This window comes from Cavia porcellus, unplaced genomic scaffold (genome assembly GCF_034190915.1).
Source record: "Cavia porcellus strain 051 isolate PalLab524CR breed Dunkin Hartley unplaced genomic scaffold, mCavPor4.1 scaffold_18, whole genome shotgun sequence".
In the NCBI taxonomy this organism is placed as follows: Eukaryota; Metazoa; Chordata; class Mammalia; order Rodentia; family Caviidae; genus Cavia; species Cavia porcellus.
Window position 1 is genome coordinate 49,027,654 of NW_026947501.1, and position 18,889 is coordinate 49,046,542.

An 18,889-nucleotide genomic window follows, 5' to 3' on the forward strand; every position below is an offset into this window, starting at 1 on the left:
GTCTCTCTCTCCACCCGCCTTTCTGCTTCCATCTCCCTGTCTGTTCATCTCTCTGTCTCTCTCATCTCTCCCTATTGGTCTCTCTGTGTGTCTGTTTCTCCCTTTCAGTCTCTCTGGTCATCACTGTTCCTTCTCTATCCAGGGAGTTGGGGGCCATGCCTGGGAATGGGAAGCAGCAAGGGGATGGGGACAGAGGAACGTGGAGATTTTAGCTCCAGGTTCAGCCACTTCTGAGAGGCCACAGCACCACAGAGGTCCTCGCTGGACATGTCAGGAACCACCGAATGTCCACAGGCCCTATCCAGGGGCTGCCAGGGAAGAGGCCCTAGGTGTGCTCCATGGATTGGGTGACCACACCCGAGGGCCTGCTGAGCCCTGCTCATGTGGCCATGGGCAGCAGTTATGGGCCATAGCTCACCCCAGCCCACCTGCAGAACTCCCTCTGCTTGTTCCCGTGGGAAACCCCCTCAGCTGCCTCCCCTGAGGCCCTGGCCCCCAGCACCTATGTCCCTCTGCTCGGCCTCTGAACCACTTTCCTGTTCTCCTGAGAGCAGAGCACACACTCAGCTTTTGTCCTCTGGCTGGGATTGAGTCTCAGAGGAATCCAGCCAGGGCAGAGCCCCAGTCTCACGTCCCATCTCCTGGGATCAGGAGCATCTGCCACCTTGCAGGAGCTTGGTTCCCACGGAGAGGAGGGACTGGCCATCCCTGAGCCCATCATGCCACACAGCTGCCCACAGAGCTCCACACACTTCCAGGCACAAAACATGCCTACCTTTCCTCAACAAGATGAAGCTTTTGCTATCCGTGCCCCTGGTACTGCTCACGGTACAATTGTATAAAACATTCAGATTGTCTTCACTAATTTTCTTAATTCTCAGGATTCTCGAAGCATACAGTTTGCCTTCTAAAGTCCTGGAAGAAGAAAAATAATTTGCTGATAGGCTTTGTCATCAGTGAAGTTCCTCCTGAGTGGGAAATCTGTAAGTGTGAGACATTCAACAGCGGCTACCCCTCGGCTCTCTTAGATCTTTCCTTCTGGGGGTGACTGCTGATGGAACTCTGTGGAACATCAGAGCAGACAGCAGCAGCCCTTTTGATACCATCTGGGGACAGAGTTGTCAGTTACCCCGAATTTAAACACCTGAAGGAGAAGGGTAGTATCAGAGCTTAGGTTTAGAATGACCCCCAAAGCCTCATGTATTCAGAGGAGAAGCTTTCAGAAGGTGAATAGCTCATGGGGTGCCATGCTCAATAGTGGGTCCATCCACTCTTGAGTTCCGTGGCCCAATGTGCTGTTAGCTAGGTCACGGTAGGGTCACTGGGGTGGTGATCTGGAAGCACTGATCTCCCGCGAAGGCTCCTCCATTTGCTCCCTGCTTCCTGGCCACCATGACCTGAGTGACCCTCCTCCATGCCAGCTCTCCTACCACGGAATCCCACAAAACACTGAGCCAAAATAAATCTATTATCTTTTTCATTGTGGGTGTTGCATTTTGTGGCTCAGTAACAAGCAAAGCAACTATATTGCTACCAAGTTGAAAATACTGGGAATGTCACTCTCTCTCTCTCTCTCTCTCTCTCTCTCTCTCTCTCTCTCTCTCTCTCTCTCTCCTATACCTTCCCACCTAACCACTGAAGGTTCTTGCTGCTCACAGTCTCCATCTATGGTTAGGAGCTTGCTGTATTAAGCAGCTTTCTTTACTATCATAAAATACCTGAGATGGGTTGCTTTGTAAAGAAAAGAAGTTCATTTAGCTCACATTTTGGAAGGCTGAAATCCAAACAGCCTGGGGCAGTATGCAAAGATCCCCACAGAGCTAAAGCAGTCATGGTGTGTGCACCTCTGTGTCATGGCTTTTTCTCGCCTCTTCTTCTAAAGCCACCTGAATCCAACCTTAGGACTCCATTCTCATGACTGATCCACTCTAATCACCCCCCAAAGCTCCTCCCCTAAGCATCATTGTTGGTGTAGAGTTCTGTCCTAACTCTGAGGATGACACTGGTACAAAGCCTGGGGAGCACACTGTATTCAAACCACAGCAGCTCTAAACAGTTTGGCACAGACACACAGTCACATCAAGTGTGACCAAGCAGTCCCTGAGACTCCTTTTCTTTTGCTTGACCTTAGAAAAAGATCACTATTCTCAGACACCTAGGTAGAGGCAAACACCAGCTGAGCTGTTCAGCAAGCATCCGAAATAACAGCAGTGACCGGCAGTGAGCGAGCTCTCCCTGTCCCTCCCAGGGCTCCAGGGCTCCCACTGGGGATGCAAGTCAAGCACTCGTGTTTGTGGGCGTGACAGGCTGTGAGGTGCTGTACTAACCAGCTTAGCCACTGTGCTCCCTGTGTGCCAAGCAACAGCTCTCTCAAGCACATGGGACGTGGTCCAGGGCAGTCTCTGAGGCCTGTGGAACACAGGTCTGTACAGAATTCACCCACCTGGAAAGATCAGCTACCTAACATCTGTGCAAACCCAGAAGTAAGATGCAGAGGTCCTCAGCACATCCAGCAGGATGGCGTTCACAGCAGGTGCTCCCAGTGCAGAGCCTGCCCTGGTCTCACAGGCTCAGGGAAAGTTCTACAGAAGGAACAGTGGGTCTCCATCCCGCCAGAGGTGAGACAGAAGTCACTAGAAGCACTGACGGGGGGACAGTCACCAAAAAGAGAGCAGTCAGTAAGACAGCCCAACCACAGGGCTGAATCCAACACGCTCCAGGCACTAAGCAGCTGCCTGGCCTGGCAGTGACAGAGAGAGGTCGGGGACGTCACAGTGGTGACAAGAAACACACCACAGAAAAGTAAAAGGCCAGAGGAAAATCCGGAAGTGCAGGGAAGGGGCCGCAACTCCAGGATCACCACTGCTCAGAACCTGAATTAAAACCAATAATTAATAACCACAGTAGGATCCCATGCCGTTCAAAAAAGATCAAGTGACAATCTGCTTAGGACGCCTTCTAGTCCTAAGTCTGGACATTCCTGAATGTAGGTTACTTAAATATCAGTGTGTGCTGCTTGGCACTTTCGTGATACAGAAGTAAAAATAAAGCATTTAACTCAGTTTTCAAAATCCAAGTAACCTGGTGGTCCAGGTAACTGCTCTTCTAAGAAACTTGGAAAAATCCCACCATTTACACCCTGACCACTTCAGCCTGCTCTTACAAGATGATGACAAAACTACCAGGACTTTCTCTGGGATCTTTTATACAGCTCAGAACTTGGTAATAAATGGCTGCATGAGCCAGCTGAGGGATGGCCGTGACAACAACACATACAAGGCACAATGCAGACGGTGGTGTACCGCAGGCCAGCCCCAGGCCCACACCAGCCACTCGGGGGATCCACATCTTCTCTACCACGCACAGGTGCTGTGACCTGTCATGTACCGGGATGCGTGCTGCCTGCCACAAGTGCATACCAAGAGCTCCTTCTGTGGTCTTCATGCACATTGGGAGCTGATGCATTTTCTTTCTGGAAGATCCAGTAAAAGTAGTCCTTCTCATTCAGCAAAGCAGAACAGTTGAGCTCCACATCTTCTCCTAGGTAAAAGTTTGACAGCCACGTTTGCATTTTAGAAACTCAGACTTTTTCCAAACAGTTCTAATTAGTATAATCAATGAATGGTAACTTATTGCAAAACACAGTGCTGTATGGAACAGAACAGATGTAAGCTGGTTTTTAGATTAAAAATAATAATACTAAGCCAGAGGAATTAGGTAGCAATGACAAGCCACCAGCAAAGTATGAATGATTTATCCCTGTATGTTCACTTTTAAATCGATTATTAAACCTTAGGGTGGCAGGGGGACTTTTCTTCAGTGCACAATTCTGTAGACAGGGTGCGGACAGCCACTTCCAGAACAACAAAGCAGATACTTCATAAATAAATAGCTAAAAACTAAAGACACAGAGGTGCAGAAAAGTAAGTAGAAACAGATGTGCGTGCAGTCAGGAAAGATCGTTTCCAGGGCGTGTGAAGACAGCTGGCCAGCGTACTGCATGGCGCATGTACTTGGGCTCGAATACACAGGGAGATTGTCACAGGGAAATAGACCCAGGGGGATGCTGGCAGCTACACAGGCTGGAGGATCATCGCCGAGGGTTGGGGCTGTGCAAACTTGACATCTCTTGACTACAGTCTTCTTCCCGCCCTCAGCTACAGCAGGTGTGAGGCAAATGCAATTCCCCTAGCAAGCACAAGGTCCTGAGTTTGATTCCTGGTACAAAAATATCACAGAGAGAGAGAGAGAGAGAGACAGAGAGAGACAGAGACACAGAGAGGGGGGCGGGAATAAGCCAGGCACAGAGGTGCATGCCTATAAACCTAGCTCTGTAAAGCTGAGGCAGGAGGATGGCATTGAGTTCAAGGCCAGCCTGGGCTACAAAACTGAGTTCAAGGCCAGCCTGCACTGCATAGTGAGACCCTGTGTCAAAAAAAGAGGAGAAGGACGAAGGAGGAGGAGGAGGAAGAGAAGGAGGAAAAAGTAAGCCAGAGGTGAAAGAAAGGACCCACGAGGGATAATTTTTAAGTGTTACAATAGAATAATGTAAAATATGGCACACTAATTCTTTTAGAAATAGCTAACATAGGGTTCAGGGAAAAATGTAGTTCACATACATAGGCCACAAGAGAGGATAATTGAAATTAATTCCTAACATTCACTGTCAACAAGCTACAAAAAAAAAAAAAAAAAAAAAAAAAAAAAAAAAAAAAAGTTCATCCCCAAAAGAGAAGGACAGAAACCACAGAGATAGGGAATCAATCAAACATGAAGTCAGAAGCCCTCAGTGCAACATCACAGCGCTGACCTGCCCCTGAGGCTCACCACGGTATGTGGAGAGCTGTGAACCTGCTCCAGCTCCAGGGCGTGGGCTCTGGGACCCAGTGTCCCAGCATCTGCCGCATTCTGGAGTCCAGCTGGAGACCAGGTACTCAGCCTGTGTGCGCGTCTGTTACTTAATCAGAAGGCAGGAAGAGCATCTCAGAGTTGGCCTGAGCGTTCGGGTTGATAATGTACTGCCCTCCCCTGGTGTATTCAGCATGTGTGTGTTTCTTTCTTCCCTCACTTTCATTTTTGGAAAGAAATTACCCAGTAAGCCATGTGGACCCATCAGACCCATCCAGACACATCCTAAGTGGACAGCTAACTAGGTCCTCTGATTCAAGGGGCATCAGTGAATCTCATATTCAAACCACAAAACAAGTTTGAGTCGTCTAGCTGGAGTGTCATCCCTGAATCTCCGTGTTTAGAAAGAACCACAGAGGTAATGAGAGCAGGTCACTGACTTGGTGACAGAAGTCCCACTACAAAATCCTCATGTGGTTCTTCTGTCTTTGAGCAGAATGCTCCTTTTAGTCAGCCCCAAAGTGACAACACTCAAATGATGACACGCTTTCTCTGCTTTCGGAATGCTCTCACTAAATATTGAACACATTGTGCACCATGTTAATTCAACACGATTCACTTTTACCCTGTGGAACTGGAGTATGTCCCTCCTCTCATAAACAGGAAGATGGTGCATGCTGAGACATACCTAGTTCCACTTCAACTTGGGTCAGCTTTGGTCCAAGAATAACTGGAATTACCTCACTGGGATCTAAAATTGAAAGAAGGAAAGAGGAGAACATTAGTTTTCCTAATGCTCAGGCCCTGAATTTCTCCAAGAAAAGCACCTGTTATCCAGTGCTCATCCAGTGTAATACAGCACAGTGGTCTCCTACATCTGCGTTTAGCTCTCTGCAGTTCCAGCTACTCAGGATCAACTGTGGTCCAAAAAGCATGGAATAGAAAATCCCAGCAGTGAACAGCTCAGAAGTTTTCAACTGCACACCCCTCTGAGAAGTGGGTGGGGGCGGAGGGTCCTCACCTTCCCACTCCAACTAAACCGGACTGCCAGCAGGACTGTGGAGCTGAGGATCCCAGGTGAGGACGACACCTGGAATTTCATCTTCTGGAGTGCACAAATTCAGCTACTGGATGGCCCAGGCATGGCTGTGGCCTGCAGAATAATAGCTCCACTCCAAGTTAACCCACCCTGATCCTCAATCCTATGAACACAGGGTGCTACAATGATGTGTGGATGGAAAGCCCCCTCCAAAACTCATGATGCAAGCTAACTGCCACTGTAACAGAGTTATGGTTCTCTGGGGATTAGGTCAGGAGGGGCCTGTCCTCACGGACCGGATAATGCCATACTACAGGAGTGCATTAGTTACTGCATGGCTGGAATAGATCAGTCATTGTATATATGTATGTATGTATGTATGAGTTAGTTATAGAGGAGTGGGTTAGTAACTTTAGGAGGTGATCAGTTATCTCAGGAGTGGGCAGGTTATTGCAGGAGGGGGTTAGCTATTGCAGGATTGGTTAGCAATTGTGGGAGGGGATTAACTATTGGGGGAGGGGGTTGGCTACTGGAGGAGGGGGTTAGCTTTTGGGGCAGGATGAGTCTCCCCTCCATTTTTCTCACTCAGCCATGCTCACCTGCCCCCACACTGAGTCATGACACACTTGAAGCCTCCACAGCTATCAGCCATAGGAATCTCTATCATTTAAACCTTGCCCAGTCTATGGCTCCCTGTTACAGCAAGGGAAAGGACTAAGACACAGTCCAGAAAGTTCTGCAGGGGTGTCGAGGCTGCTTGATGCCTCCTGGATTAGAATGAGATTCCTAGAGGATGCCGTGTTGCTGGCTTCACTCCACAGCTCTCCGAGTCCTTTGCCTCCCAGGCTACCGACAGTCTATCGAGTATGGAAGTCTTGATAAATATTCAGGCTTGCAATAAATATCAGTGTGAAAACAACGGGTGACAGCAAAGTTCCCCAGTCTCTTGAATTCCAAATAAAACCTGTGAGGTTTTGCTACCAAAACTTTTACAGCCAGGTGGACTGAGCCAAAATGAAGATTGTCAACCTGACATGTGAACCGTGATACGCTCACAAGCCTCTCGACTTCCAGTGACTTTATAAGAAACTAGGACTGGGCTCTACACAATTCAGGGACTCCTCTTACCTTTGACTACTGTGACATTGAGGGTCTTGGTGATGCTGTACAGTTTCCCATCGTGACGAAGAGAAAACACGCAGGAGTAATAGCCCTGGTCCTCAAACTCTGCATTCTTCAGCAGGGGCGCTAGATAGAACAGATGGCTCTCGGCTATCTTTTTACAGTTCTGTTTTTCAAAAAGTAAATTGAAAAATTTTAAATAAGTAAAGGAGGATTTATATATTACGGTCATTTATGATGTTAAGCCTTAAGATTGCAGAGGGAAAGGCAGACAGGACAGAGCCAGCATCCCTGTGACAGGCATTGCTCCTCCCAGAGCCAGGAATGGTGTGCTGCGAGGCTTACGGCCCCTGGCATCCTTAATACAGACTGGGAGACCCTATAACCCCACGCGGATGTCCTGGACAGACACGCCTCTCCGTTTGCCCCTCGGTCATCACCGCCCTGATTGAGCTTCCTTCCATCCCTAGGGAGAATCGTGACCCACGCTTGCAGCACAGGGACTGTCACTTGTTCTGTCCACGCTGGGCAAGAACAAGAGCGACTCCACTCAGGGCTGGCTTGGAGGTGTAGAGAACACTTTCTGGCAAAGGTTTCCCTGGAAAACTTCTAGCCAGCCATGCTGGGCCAGCAGCTCTGAGCCGAAGTTTCCCAGAGGTCACAGCAGCCGCCAACTTTCCGAGGGCCAAGCCTTCCACCCCTCTTGGCCCAAGAAGAGGCCGCCAGGCAGAGCTGGTCCTTGGGGGATGTCACACTGCTGGAGCTGTGTCCACATGGGAGTTCATACACACACTGCTGGGTACACGCACGTACACACATATAGTCCAGCAAGAGCAAGGTACACCAGCTCAGAAAGCAGCAAGATGCATGGGCGACCACAAACACAAACATGGGTAAAATAAGTACACGTCTAAATTTACTGTTAAGAAAATTTACTGCCTCAAAGTTAGTCATCCAAAGAGGAGACCAAGGGAGGAGGGTCATGAGTTCAAGGTTACCCTGGACAACTTTGTGACAAAATGAGACCTTGCCTCAAAATCAAAATATAAAATGTTTTGTTATGGTTTGGATCTAAAGTCTCCTCAAAGTCTCCTGGGGTGGGGGGATTCCTACAGAAGGGTCACAGCTGACTGTGGGAGGACCTGGCTAGAGGCAGCCAGCAGGGTGACCAGGAAAGGTGCCCTCTTGTCCCAGCTTCCCTGTTCCTCTGCCTCCTTGCTGTGCTCCCCCAGGCCTTTGCGCCCTGCCTTGCAGCCAGCAGATGAAGACGGAACCAACCCCCCCAAACCGTGAGCCAATAACCCTGTGCCCCACAGATGCAGGTGGCACGAGTTATACCCCAGCGGCAAGAAAGTTAACTACTGGCTTGGCTCAGGGAAGGCTCTGTGTTCAAATCCCATCATTACTGAGTCACTAATAATAAACTAAGCAGCAAAGGAACCACTTCTCTGTGAGCGAATGAAAGAGAAAGAGAAGGAGAATGGAGGAAAGCGGAAGAGGGCAAGCTGCCCCATCTCTGAACCCCTGATGAGATGCAGGCCGGCCACACCCCTGCACGGGTCGCGCACCCCAGCCAGGCTGAGCAAGCTGCCTGGGTGAACAGGGAGCTGGGGCCATGGCTTCTCCACTCCGGGACCCCCCACCTCTGAGGCGCTTTAGAAAGGTTACCTTGTACAGCGAAGTTCTGTGGATTTGATCTCTGTAGTAACTATTACTGCAAGATATCTGCAAAGACTTTCTAACTCTCACGGTTTGACTTTTTACTTGTTTTTCAGTAAAACAGCTCTGATTATTTCTTCTGATAACATTCAGCATCCACTCCTGAGTATCATTTCTATGAAATAAAAAGGGCAGAGGTGTTTGTGATCACTCTAGAGACACTTCAAGCATCACCCAGGGAGTGACCCGTCCATTACGTTCCCTTCTAATCCACTCTGCTCTGCCTCATAACTTAGCTCACAGGAATAAGAAACTTAACAACTGTCATGAATGAAAGATGAAAACCTGAGCAGTCTGCATGCACACACATGCACATGCACAAATGTGCGTACACCAAAGTGTGCAAACCTGCATGCAGTGCAGTCCTAAAATACCACAGGTTAAAGCAGTGATGGATTGATTCTGGTGGTGCAATCTGGTGACTGGTATCTCACACACCAAAGAGCCGGTGCACACACATGCATATCCATGCATGCATACATGCACAAGCACACACGCTTATGCTGCTCTGTCTGAAGATCTCTGTCCACTGTGCTCTGGTCTCACGGCATTCGGTTCTATGTAGAACCCTTCACTGTCAGAGCCATGTCACAGCGGCTCCACCCTGACCCCATCCCCACAACCTTGTGCTTTGGTCACCAAAGCCACATGGTGACACTACCCTCTCCTACCCTCCCCTGCCCACTGTTCTGGGACATTTCTGGACTCCTCTCTTTCCTGTCTCCCCAGTGACCCCGATTTGCTCCCTGCAGCACTCTCCAGCTCCCCTCAGAATGGCGCAAATGTCCCCTGCCCCTTTCACTGGCAGGAGGGGCAGCAGGTGGCTGGCTCCATGCCTCTGTCCACTTCTGCTCCACCAGAGCCCTGGGTGCCTTCATTCAGTCAGGCTTCAGAAAGGGGTGGTGATTGTTATCCTTTTCCTGGTACAGTCTTCGTCTGGCTATGAAAACATCTAGTTGTGACCCATCTCTATCACTATCAGTGTTAAGAGGTCACATAAAATGTGTCAGTTCTTCAAAGAGTTTGTCATTTCTCTCTGACTCTTGGGAGTTTCTATGCATAAAAACAAAAAACCATGACCTCTTTTGGCCAGAACCACAGAAGTTACACCGAGGTTTCACTGTGAACATTCTCTCTCTCTGCTCTCAAACACGGGGTTGATAATGATCAGGACTCTCTCTAGAGGGAAGAGTGAGCTTTCTGAGAGGAATCTCAGTTCACAGCAAGACCACCCAGCCAGCCTTACAAAAGTGCACACATGTGTGTGTCCATGTGCACACACACACTCACACGTGTATAAGCAGATTTCTATAGTGACAGCCAAGTTCCTCCTCCCCTGTGCAGCAGGGCCTCAATTCTGAGTCTGGCCCCATCCAGGGGGTTGGCACAGTAGACAATGCAGTGCATCCTGGCTGTCTCTCCCAGTGGCCTGGGAGATGGCCACTGAACACACCCCCAGTGATTCTGCTGCCAGGCTCCAAGGGACCTTGCAGACCACACCAGTGTGTGTCTCTGTCAGTCCCATTTCATCCCAGGAGGCTGCCTGCCACCCTCTGTCTCTACATAACAGCATCATGAGCTCTAGGCACTGACTTCCTTGACCAGAGCGTCTATGTCTCAGGAGTAGCTGAGCTTTAAAACTGATTCCATATATTTGAGCTGTTGAGTGAAAGCCAAGAGTCCCAAGAAATATGGTGACATAAAAGGTACACTCACCCCAGCTGGCAAAAGTAGGATCCCTGGTCCTCTAACTTCACTGGCCAAAACTCCAACATATCCTTATGCAGTGTGATCCGGGCTGTGGGGCCCGGGTGTAGCTCAGTCCGCTGGTGGGGTGGGGTGCTTCTGTACCATTTCAGGGTGGCTGCTTCATTCTCTGGAGCTGATGAAGATGAGCAGCATTTGAGGTAAAAAGGTTCCCCTTCTACCACGCTAATGCGGGGCCGGGAAATACAATCTTCCCCTAAAGATTAGCAGAGGGAAAGAAAAACCAAAACAAATGATAAAGGAAATGCATTCTCTCCTGATGCATTAAGGGAAGAAGCAAGGATAGCAAGAAAGTTCTGAGAAATCTCAGCACCACAGCATTTAGTTTTTCCAGTGGTAGGAAGGGTAAGTAAGATTAAGCAAGGTACAGATGAGGACAAATTGGATCATTCTCCTAAACATGCAAGACATAAAAATACAACACACCATATCTGAGAGACAGACATGACTAGTGTCATCCTGGAAAATAAAATACTACACATTACAGATTCTTGGAAAGGAAAGCCACAGGTCCTATGTTGCCCCAAACATCTTCTGCAGAGGAGTCCCCATATGTTATGGTTTGTGTTCAGATGCGCCCTCCCCTCCCCTCCAGCCTCATGCAATCATGAATGCAGCTGAATCTAGTGTTCGTGACTGGTTCATTGTCTAGCACTGGGATTAGAGGTGTGAGGGCTGCACCCACCCAGGGGTACAGCCAGCACACAGTGTCAACGTGGGAAAAAAGTCTTTTCTATTTTGTGTGGCTCAGTATTACTGTTTTGTGGTGGCTCTGAAAGGTGGCCCTGCCATGCCACCCTGCCTTGGGGCCAGCTGAGTATGGACTGAACCACCCACAATTGTAAGAGATAAACCGGTCTTTCCCCAATTTTGGCCATCAAGTATTTTGTCTCAACAAGAAACAACCTAGACAGAATTTGGTACCAGGAATGGGATCACTGCTGTGATTATACCTGACCATGTGGTTCAAGAGACTTTGGGAATGGCTTGTGGGAAGTGTTTGGAAAGTTTGGAGATGTCACCTTGAAGAGCATCCCTTGAACAGCTTAAGCTGTTCTGTAGGGGAGGCTGGTCAGAGGCTCTCTGAGATCTCTTTCTCTTCTCTCCATTCTTTCTCAATCCATCCTATCCTCTTGCTTTGAGAATGCATCTGAGCTCTGCATGCACAGCACTGGTCAGAGTTCAGGAGACCAGAAGACTGATAGAAAGCCTGCTGGGAGAGACCAGGATCAGGAGGTTTCTTCTGGAAAGAAGGACTGCACTGCTTGTTGGACTCCACAGGATGTGCGTTATGGCTTGGCAAAAGTTTGCCTGCATTTTGCTCATGTCCAGAAACTGTGCCTGATACTGAGATTAAGGGCAATGGACTAACTAATCTGGCAGAAGAAATTTCAAGGCAGTGGAATTCCAAAGTGGGACATGGTTATTGTTGGGGGATTTTAGTCCAATTTATGTTGCAAATCAAGATCAAAGAGCCCAGCAGGGTGATTCAAAATGTTGTGGGTTTGACAAGAAATCTACGGACTATACAGATAGAGCTGAGACTCTGATTGCTGAGAAGGAACAGAGAAATAAAAAGATGGCCTGGGGGCATCCCAGGAAGCAGCGGATCTCTACTCTTTGCAGCCTCAAAACTGCAAAAGTGAAAGACTTTGTCAGAGGAGAAAGCCACAGAGAACCATGCTCCAGAATGGTGATGGAGGCCACAGCAAGTTCCCAACAATGGCGGCTCTGCCATGCCACCCTGCTTTGGAGTCAACTGAGTGTGGACTGAAACCTTCAAAATTGTAAGAAATAAACCTTCCATTCCCTAATACTGGGCATCTGCTATTTTGGAGAAAATAGTGACCAAGACACTATAAAAGAGAAGGGGTTGGGAGGGTTCCTTTTTGTATCCCCAGCTGCCTCACCCACCTACCCTGGGCCAAGCCACACCAGCTGCCCGGTTCCAGGTCAGATGAAGGAGCTGCACAAGGGCTCCCACAAAGACTGTCACTGCCAAAGGTGACCAGGAAGATAATCAGGAATCTGTTAGCACAGCCAACCCTCAATCCAGAGATCTGTCCTTCCCCTCTCTGAGAACTCTTTCTCTTCTCTCCATTCTTTCTTAATCCATCCTATCCTCTTGCTTTGAGAATGCATCTGAGCTCTGCATGCACAGGAGGTCCTCATGCCCTTGTACTCGACCTCCAAGAGTCTCAGGTAGTGTCGGGAAGCCCCCCAGACTCCATCCTCTGCTGCTCGGGGGGAAGGAAAATCTTTGAAGTTAAGGAAGCACCTATAAGGACATGGAGAAGGGAAGCCCTCTCTATAGCTGGCGTTTATCTCTCCAAGCAACAGTCTGGTTTTCACTCAGCATTGTCAATCAGCCAAAAGAGGAAGAAGCACTCAGAGACAGAGTGTGAGGCAAAAGTGACAGGTAAGTCTCAGTGGGCATCAACTTCACAGCCTACGGTTGATACATAATCTCTATCCCATACATCAGTCCTTCCACACAGAGGTAAAATCCCTGTGTGCATGTGGGTGTTGGTTTTAACTGACACTCAGAACTCCAGTGAATTAGTGATGTTTCATTTATTTTCCTTTTAGAGATGCGCATGTAATAAAGCACATAAACTTTGTACCATGAGCTCGTCTGTGCTTGAAGTTTGTGCAGCTTCTAAGACAGGCAGCTGTGATGTGCCCTTTCCTCTGGCACAGGGTACCCTGCTGTGCTACCATTTCATTGTCCATTCATTCTAGAACTGGATAAATACTGGACATCTGGGTTATAGAACAAGCGTCTTTTGGACATTTGGGTTATTTCTAGGTTTCCAGGTTTTGCCAAAATTCAGATATACTTCTCCAAGCACGAAGTCTTTGTTCTGATGGACATACACACTCATCCCTCTTTGGAGAAGTTAGAATTTGGAGATATCTACTGTGAAATTCATAGATTTTAGGAGTATGTGTAGAGCAGGAAATGTCTTGGCTTTGCCTGTCAGCATGGACCTTGTTAGGAGCAGACTCTGTTCACACAGAAGAGCGGGGATCAGGGCGTGTGGATCTGGGCTACTGCTCTTTTTTACAAGTGGCTGTAAGAGCCGAGAACCTGTTCCTCTCAGCAAGAAGTGACATAGAACCTGATGGGGAAATCTGATTCGGTCCATGACCAACACTGTGGGAAGAATTAAGTTCATGAACCAGGTACCGCTGTGTTTGCCAGGGGCTTCGCAGCTCACTTGCCTTAGCAGTCTCAATCTCTCACACAGGCTTCGCAGTCTTCTTAATATTAATGATCTATGCTTTCGCTCTTTTCACCGAAGAATCCGATGGATCTTTGCCTGCCCCTCAAGAAGCAGAGAACATGTGTAAAACTTTCCAAAAACCAGTAAGAAAGGCTGTTTCAGGAAGCACATCTTCTTCTAAAGGAAATAAAAGTTCTCTCTCGGCTTAAACCCACAGGGCTAGCTCTTGTCTTTTCCAGTGATACTTTATGCATTTTCTTTACTGGATCCTGTTCCTATGACTCTTTCATTCTCAATGCTCTGGATACCAAATAGACACCAAATTTATAAAGTAAAATTTTAGATCAGAAAATTTGAATAAATTCAGTGTCTCCAGCAGCCACCTCCACACCATCTGCAAACACTCTGAACTGGTAAAGATGAACATTTGCAAATCATAATAATCACTTACCCGAAGTGCTTTCAACTAAAAGAACCCAAAGTGTTAGGAGTAGTTCTCCACGGGGCATGCTTAGGATCCCACTGCAAATGGTTCCTCTGGAAAACAGTGAGACAGAGTAAGCCAAGGCCTTCAAACAAAAATACACTCGTCTCAAATGGGAGGTTAAGCAAAAACTTTCTAACACCCGAACTTCTAAAAAGCAGCCCAGAAAGATTTTCATATCCCTTAAAATGTCCCCAAGTTCTCAGAACTTTCAATAATACAGAATTAACAAAATCTCATGGTGAAGAGTTTTAGCTTCCAGAAGAAATATCCAAATGTGCAACTTTCTGCACCTGAGATCCTGCTCACAAGGGCGAAGTCAAGCCCAGCATTTCCCAGAGATTTTCTGCGTATCAGAGTGCAGTTTCCCTTTCCACTCCCCTCCTCTCTCCCTCTCCCTCCGTCTGTAGGTCTTCCCATCTGCAGAAGTCTGAATCTCTGTCTGCTATGATGTTTATTTTGTTACTCTTTAACTTATTTGTCCATCTTTTTTTTTCAGGTGAGAGGAACCATGTGATATTCAAGTTTGTGTCTGATTTCTGTCACTCAGCACTATGGAATCTAATTGTACCCATGCTCCTACAATGGCCCAAGTTCATCCTTCTTTATGGCAGTGTAGTACTCCACTGTGCAAATACCGCATTTTCTTGATCCACTCATCTGCTAATGGTCATGCATGTGATGACAGGCTCCACTCCCAGGGACCAGGCCCAAGGACCAAGATTCCATATGGCCAAGTCCTACAGGTCCCACTGTGTCCTATACATGCCTCTCTAGGCCTTTGCAGGGGGACACTTAAAGCTCACTATCAGAATTTGCAGTTAGATCTAGCTTCGTGGGCTGAATTTTCTAAAATCCACATTCTTTCTTCAGAACCTCAGTTACCCCAGTCTCAGGACCCAGTCTCTCGGCCTCTCTGAGGTCCAGCCTGAGCCCCTAGACACAGGTAGAACCCACTGGCACCTATGCCTGGAAAACGGGTGTACGTGCTTGCAGGGCCTATCTGTAGCCGCACAACCTTCCATGTTGATCTCAGGAAATCGAGATCAAACTGCAGTGCCTTATACACTGAACTGCCCTTTACACTGAGCGGCACTCATTTGAACCACCATCGTCCTTGAATTTTGACTCTCAGGGCCGCGGGTCTTCACCTTGATTCACAGGTTGGGACCAAAGGATGCAGGCAGCATCTTCCCCAGCAGAGCCCTTACTAATTCTGAGCAGTCCGTATAGAATCCGGTCCTTGCTTCCTGAAAACCTCGCCACCTGCACCTTGCCCTCCAACTCCCAGTGGAGGGAAAGAGTGCATTTAAAGGACTCATCTCTCAGGAACACCGGGGTCACAGGAGTCTCCGGGACACTGGGGGTCACAGGCATCAACGGGCAGTCTGCTCATCACCAAAGCAGAGGGAAGCCAGCAGCTCAGGGCTGGGGTAAGAGAGCTCCACCCAGCATGCCCAGGCCCTGGATCCCACCCCGCCTAACACAAAAACCAGCAAACAAGGAGGCCTCAGTGCACCAACTGCTGCTTACGGGGACTGCGGGGTACACGGTGACAATTCCCGGCCCATGACCATTCCCCTCCCGTCCTGAGAGGGGGAGAGGATGTCCATACCCTGGTTGTGGCGAAAGTCGAACAGTGAAGCTGCCAAGTGATTTCCACCAATCTTTGTGAGTAACATCACCAAATATCTGGTGGAATTTCCAAGAGATGGCAGCGGAAAGTCCCAGCTGCTCACTGGCAGCTCTACAGTTAGAAAGCTCAGGTCTCCCACTCACGAGGCTTTTATCACCAGCTCTGTCTGCCCTGTTATCTCGGGCCGAAGGCACAGTGTTCTTTCCTGTATGTCATTTCTCTGCGAAAGGCAGACGAAGCCCTATTGAGGCTATCAATTTTTTAAATGTTTCCTAAGGCCAACCCAGGGAATGATTTGGAGATGATTCAGGATCCAGGAGTCTGGAGTCTCCAGGAGAAACAGGTCAGCTCCTCCGGTTCATGTCCAGCTGATGGCCCCCGAGCCCTCTGGACATAGAGATGCACACGGGACACTGCTGGTCCACTCGTGAAGTTGAAATTAAGAGATTGATACTGGACTATAGAATGAGTCTATTCCCAGAAAGAAAAGTTATTCTGAGACATTTCAGGAGTACAGAACTCAACTATAGCCTAGCATTAATAATGAAATAAACATATGAGAATAGAAACATGACATTTCTTGCTTGTAAGAATTTTAGGGGGGTTAGTGTCCTGTTGGGGAGTGGTGTTTGTTTTTTGTTTTTCTGTAACTTTCATGTTTTGCTCTTCTTTCTTCTTTTTGAATCTTTGTCCTGATTTGTAAAGCAATCCATTCCCAAGGTAGGATGTTTGCAACACAAGACCAAAAGAAGAAAATAATCCCGACACATTTTGCTGCCTTGTTCTGTATGTTTCTGAATATTTAAACCCTGCTCAATTGATTTTATGCCTTGAGCTTTGTCTTCCAAACCCCTGTAACCACTGCCCACCACTCCCCCATGAATGGAGGGCCACCACCAAGAGGGTCCCTATCATGAAATAACCCCAGGCCGTGTCGCTGTGTGAGGAGTGGGCTCAGCCCGACTGAGTACAAGCTCCAGCCTCTCTTCCACCAGCTGCCTCACCATTGGGGAGTCACCGAACCCCTCTGTTCTTAATTCCCCACCCGCAGGCGACAAGAATACCCAGAGCTGATGGGATAATAAACACCACTGAAAGGTCCTCATCACCTGCATTTCTTACCATTTTCTTGACACTACTCCTGGCAGGCGAGTAAATGGGTGGATACCCCACACCTATGGTGAACGCGCACCCCAAAACCACATTGCAGAAATGGAGCCAGGACCCCTATTTCCTGCCTCCACTGTGCGAAAGTTTCCGCCCACCACCCCAGTGCTGAGCATTCTCAGTTTTAGTACCTACCCAGGCGGTCAGGATGGAAAAACAGGGTCTCCCTATTTTTGAAGTCCCATTTCTTTTGGTTATAAAAGAAGCAAATATTCATCAGGAAATAGTAAGCATTTTATTTTTATATTTATGAACCACTGCTTTATACCCTTTGCCCGGCTCTCAGATGTCTGTTGAACTTGGTTCCTTTACTCCAAATTCTTCTTTTAGAATGTTAATACTGCTGCATCAAAACACTCTTTTCCTTTGTGATTTTTTTCGATAACTTTTAAATATAGACCATTTATTTCCTCCAGGGGTAAAAACATGTTTCTATGTATTTTCTTCATTTTATGACTATGTTCTTTTGAAATTTACTTTTTAAAAATTCACCAGCAGCTGGACATGGTGGTGCATGCCTGTAATTGCAGCACTCAAGAAGCTGAGGCCAGCTGGGCTACAAAGTGAGTTCAAAGCCAGCCCAAACTACATAGTGAAATTCTGTCTCAAAAAGAAAAGAGAATTCACCAGTAATTAATGTTTTTATTTGGCATGCAAAAAAGGTTCTAATTAAACCTAAATTTTCTAAGATAACTAATAATTATTTCTCTATCATTAATTGAATAGTTCTGTTTATTCTTTAAAATATGTTGATAACAGGTTATAAAGTACGGGTCTTCCCTGCTGCTCTATGGAAAATCTCTGTACACGCACATACACACACACACACACACACACATCCTACATTATCCTCTCTTATCTTACCTTTAAGTTTTCAATTCATGGGAATTATCGCAGACATGTTTACTCATAACTGCTAGCTACTTTATTATACAGTAAATAATATCACATTAAATCCATAAAACATACACAGTTTGCAATTTAGGTGATCATCCAATCCATGGGTATATCTGATTATCTACTTTCAAAATCTTTGTATGTTTTTGTTTTAGGAGACAAGGTCTCACTCTATAGCCCCGGCTGGCTTTCACTCTGCATATACCTGCCTCAGCCTCCCAAGAGCTGGGATAACAGGCATTTACCACCACGCCAGGTTTAATACAGGATATCCTCCTAGCTTTCACCGGGAGCTGAAAAAAATTAAATAATTAAGTTCGGGCTCCACCCAGCTGTCTGGCCTGGGTCCTCTTAAATCCCCAGCCAGTTCTAACATGCGGCCGGGGTTAACTACATTAAAAACCTGTCATACGAACCTGACACCCCTGGATAATGGACTCATTGATGAAGGTATGAGATCGATACATGCCCACCTGTGTATGACAGTGCAGACACATAAAGGACAGCCGGGAACTGACCTAAACCACTGCATTTCAGGAAACTCTCCTTCGGAACGCGGACCCTGCCAGCTGCCAGCTGTTTGCAGGGGCCCCTAAGGAATTTGAGCGCTGTCTGGAAAACACAACCATAACACCCCCAAGTTTGACACATTCCAGGTGGCCCCTGAGACAAGCAGAGGTGACACTGCCCTGGCTGGACTACAGCTCCTCTCAGTGACCTCCCAAAAACAGGCAGAGCTCATACAAGCCTCCCTATAACCCTGCCCTTCCAGACACAAGCTACTGCACAGAAATCATAAGGCTAGGGATTTTCTGTCTTTTCAGCCTTGGGATTTGAACCCGTGGCCCAGCATGCTGGGCAAATGCTCTAGCACTGAGCTGCAGTGCTTTACATCCGACTCTTCCCACACCGGCGCTCTGCTTGGCCGGACAGCTGGCCGGTCACTACACGCAGAGAGGGACACACGGTCTCTGAGTACATGG

General features: G+C 47.8%; 1 protein-coding gene across 10 annotated transcripts in view; it reads right to left on the minus strand.

Moving 5' to 3' along the window:
* Positions 1-18,889, minus strand: part of LOC100730828 (interleukin-18 receptor 1) — a 63,763-nt gene that overhangs the window by 43,706 nt on the left and 1,168 nt on the right. For 5 of the 10 annotated variants that reach the window (XR_010040750.1, XM_063229749.1, XM_063229747.1 and 2 more), the window contains exons 2-8: positions 14,174-14,259; positions 10,445-10,691; positions 8,678-8,843; positions 7,016-7,175; positions 5,537-5,599; positions 3,420-3,540; positions 776-915 (exon numbers count right to left, since the gene is read on the minus strand). Coding sequence is in view for 9 of the 10 variants with exons in the window: in XM_063229749.1 (XP_063085819.1) it covers positions 776-915; positions 3,420-3,540; positions 5,537-5,599; positions 7,016-7,175; positions 8,678-8,843; positions 10,445-10,691; positions 14,174-14,231 (955 nt within the window). In the remaining variant the exon portion in view is untranslated. The other 5 variants (XM_063229751.1, XM_063229753.1, XM_063229752.1 and 2 more) reach the window with 5 other exon arrangements.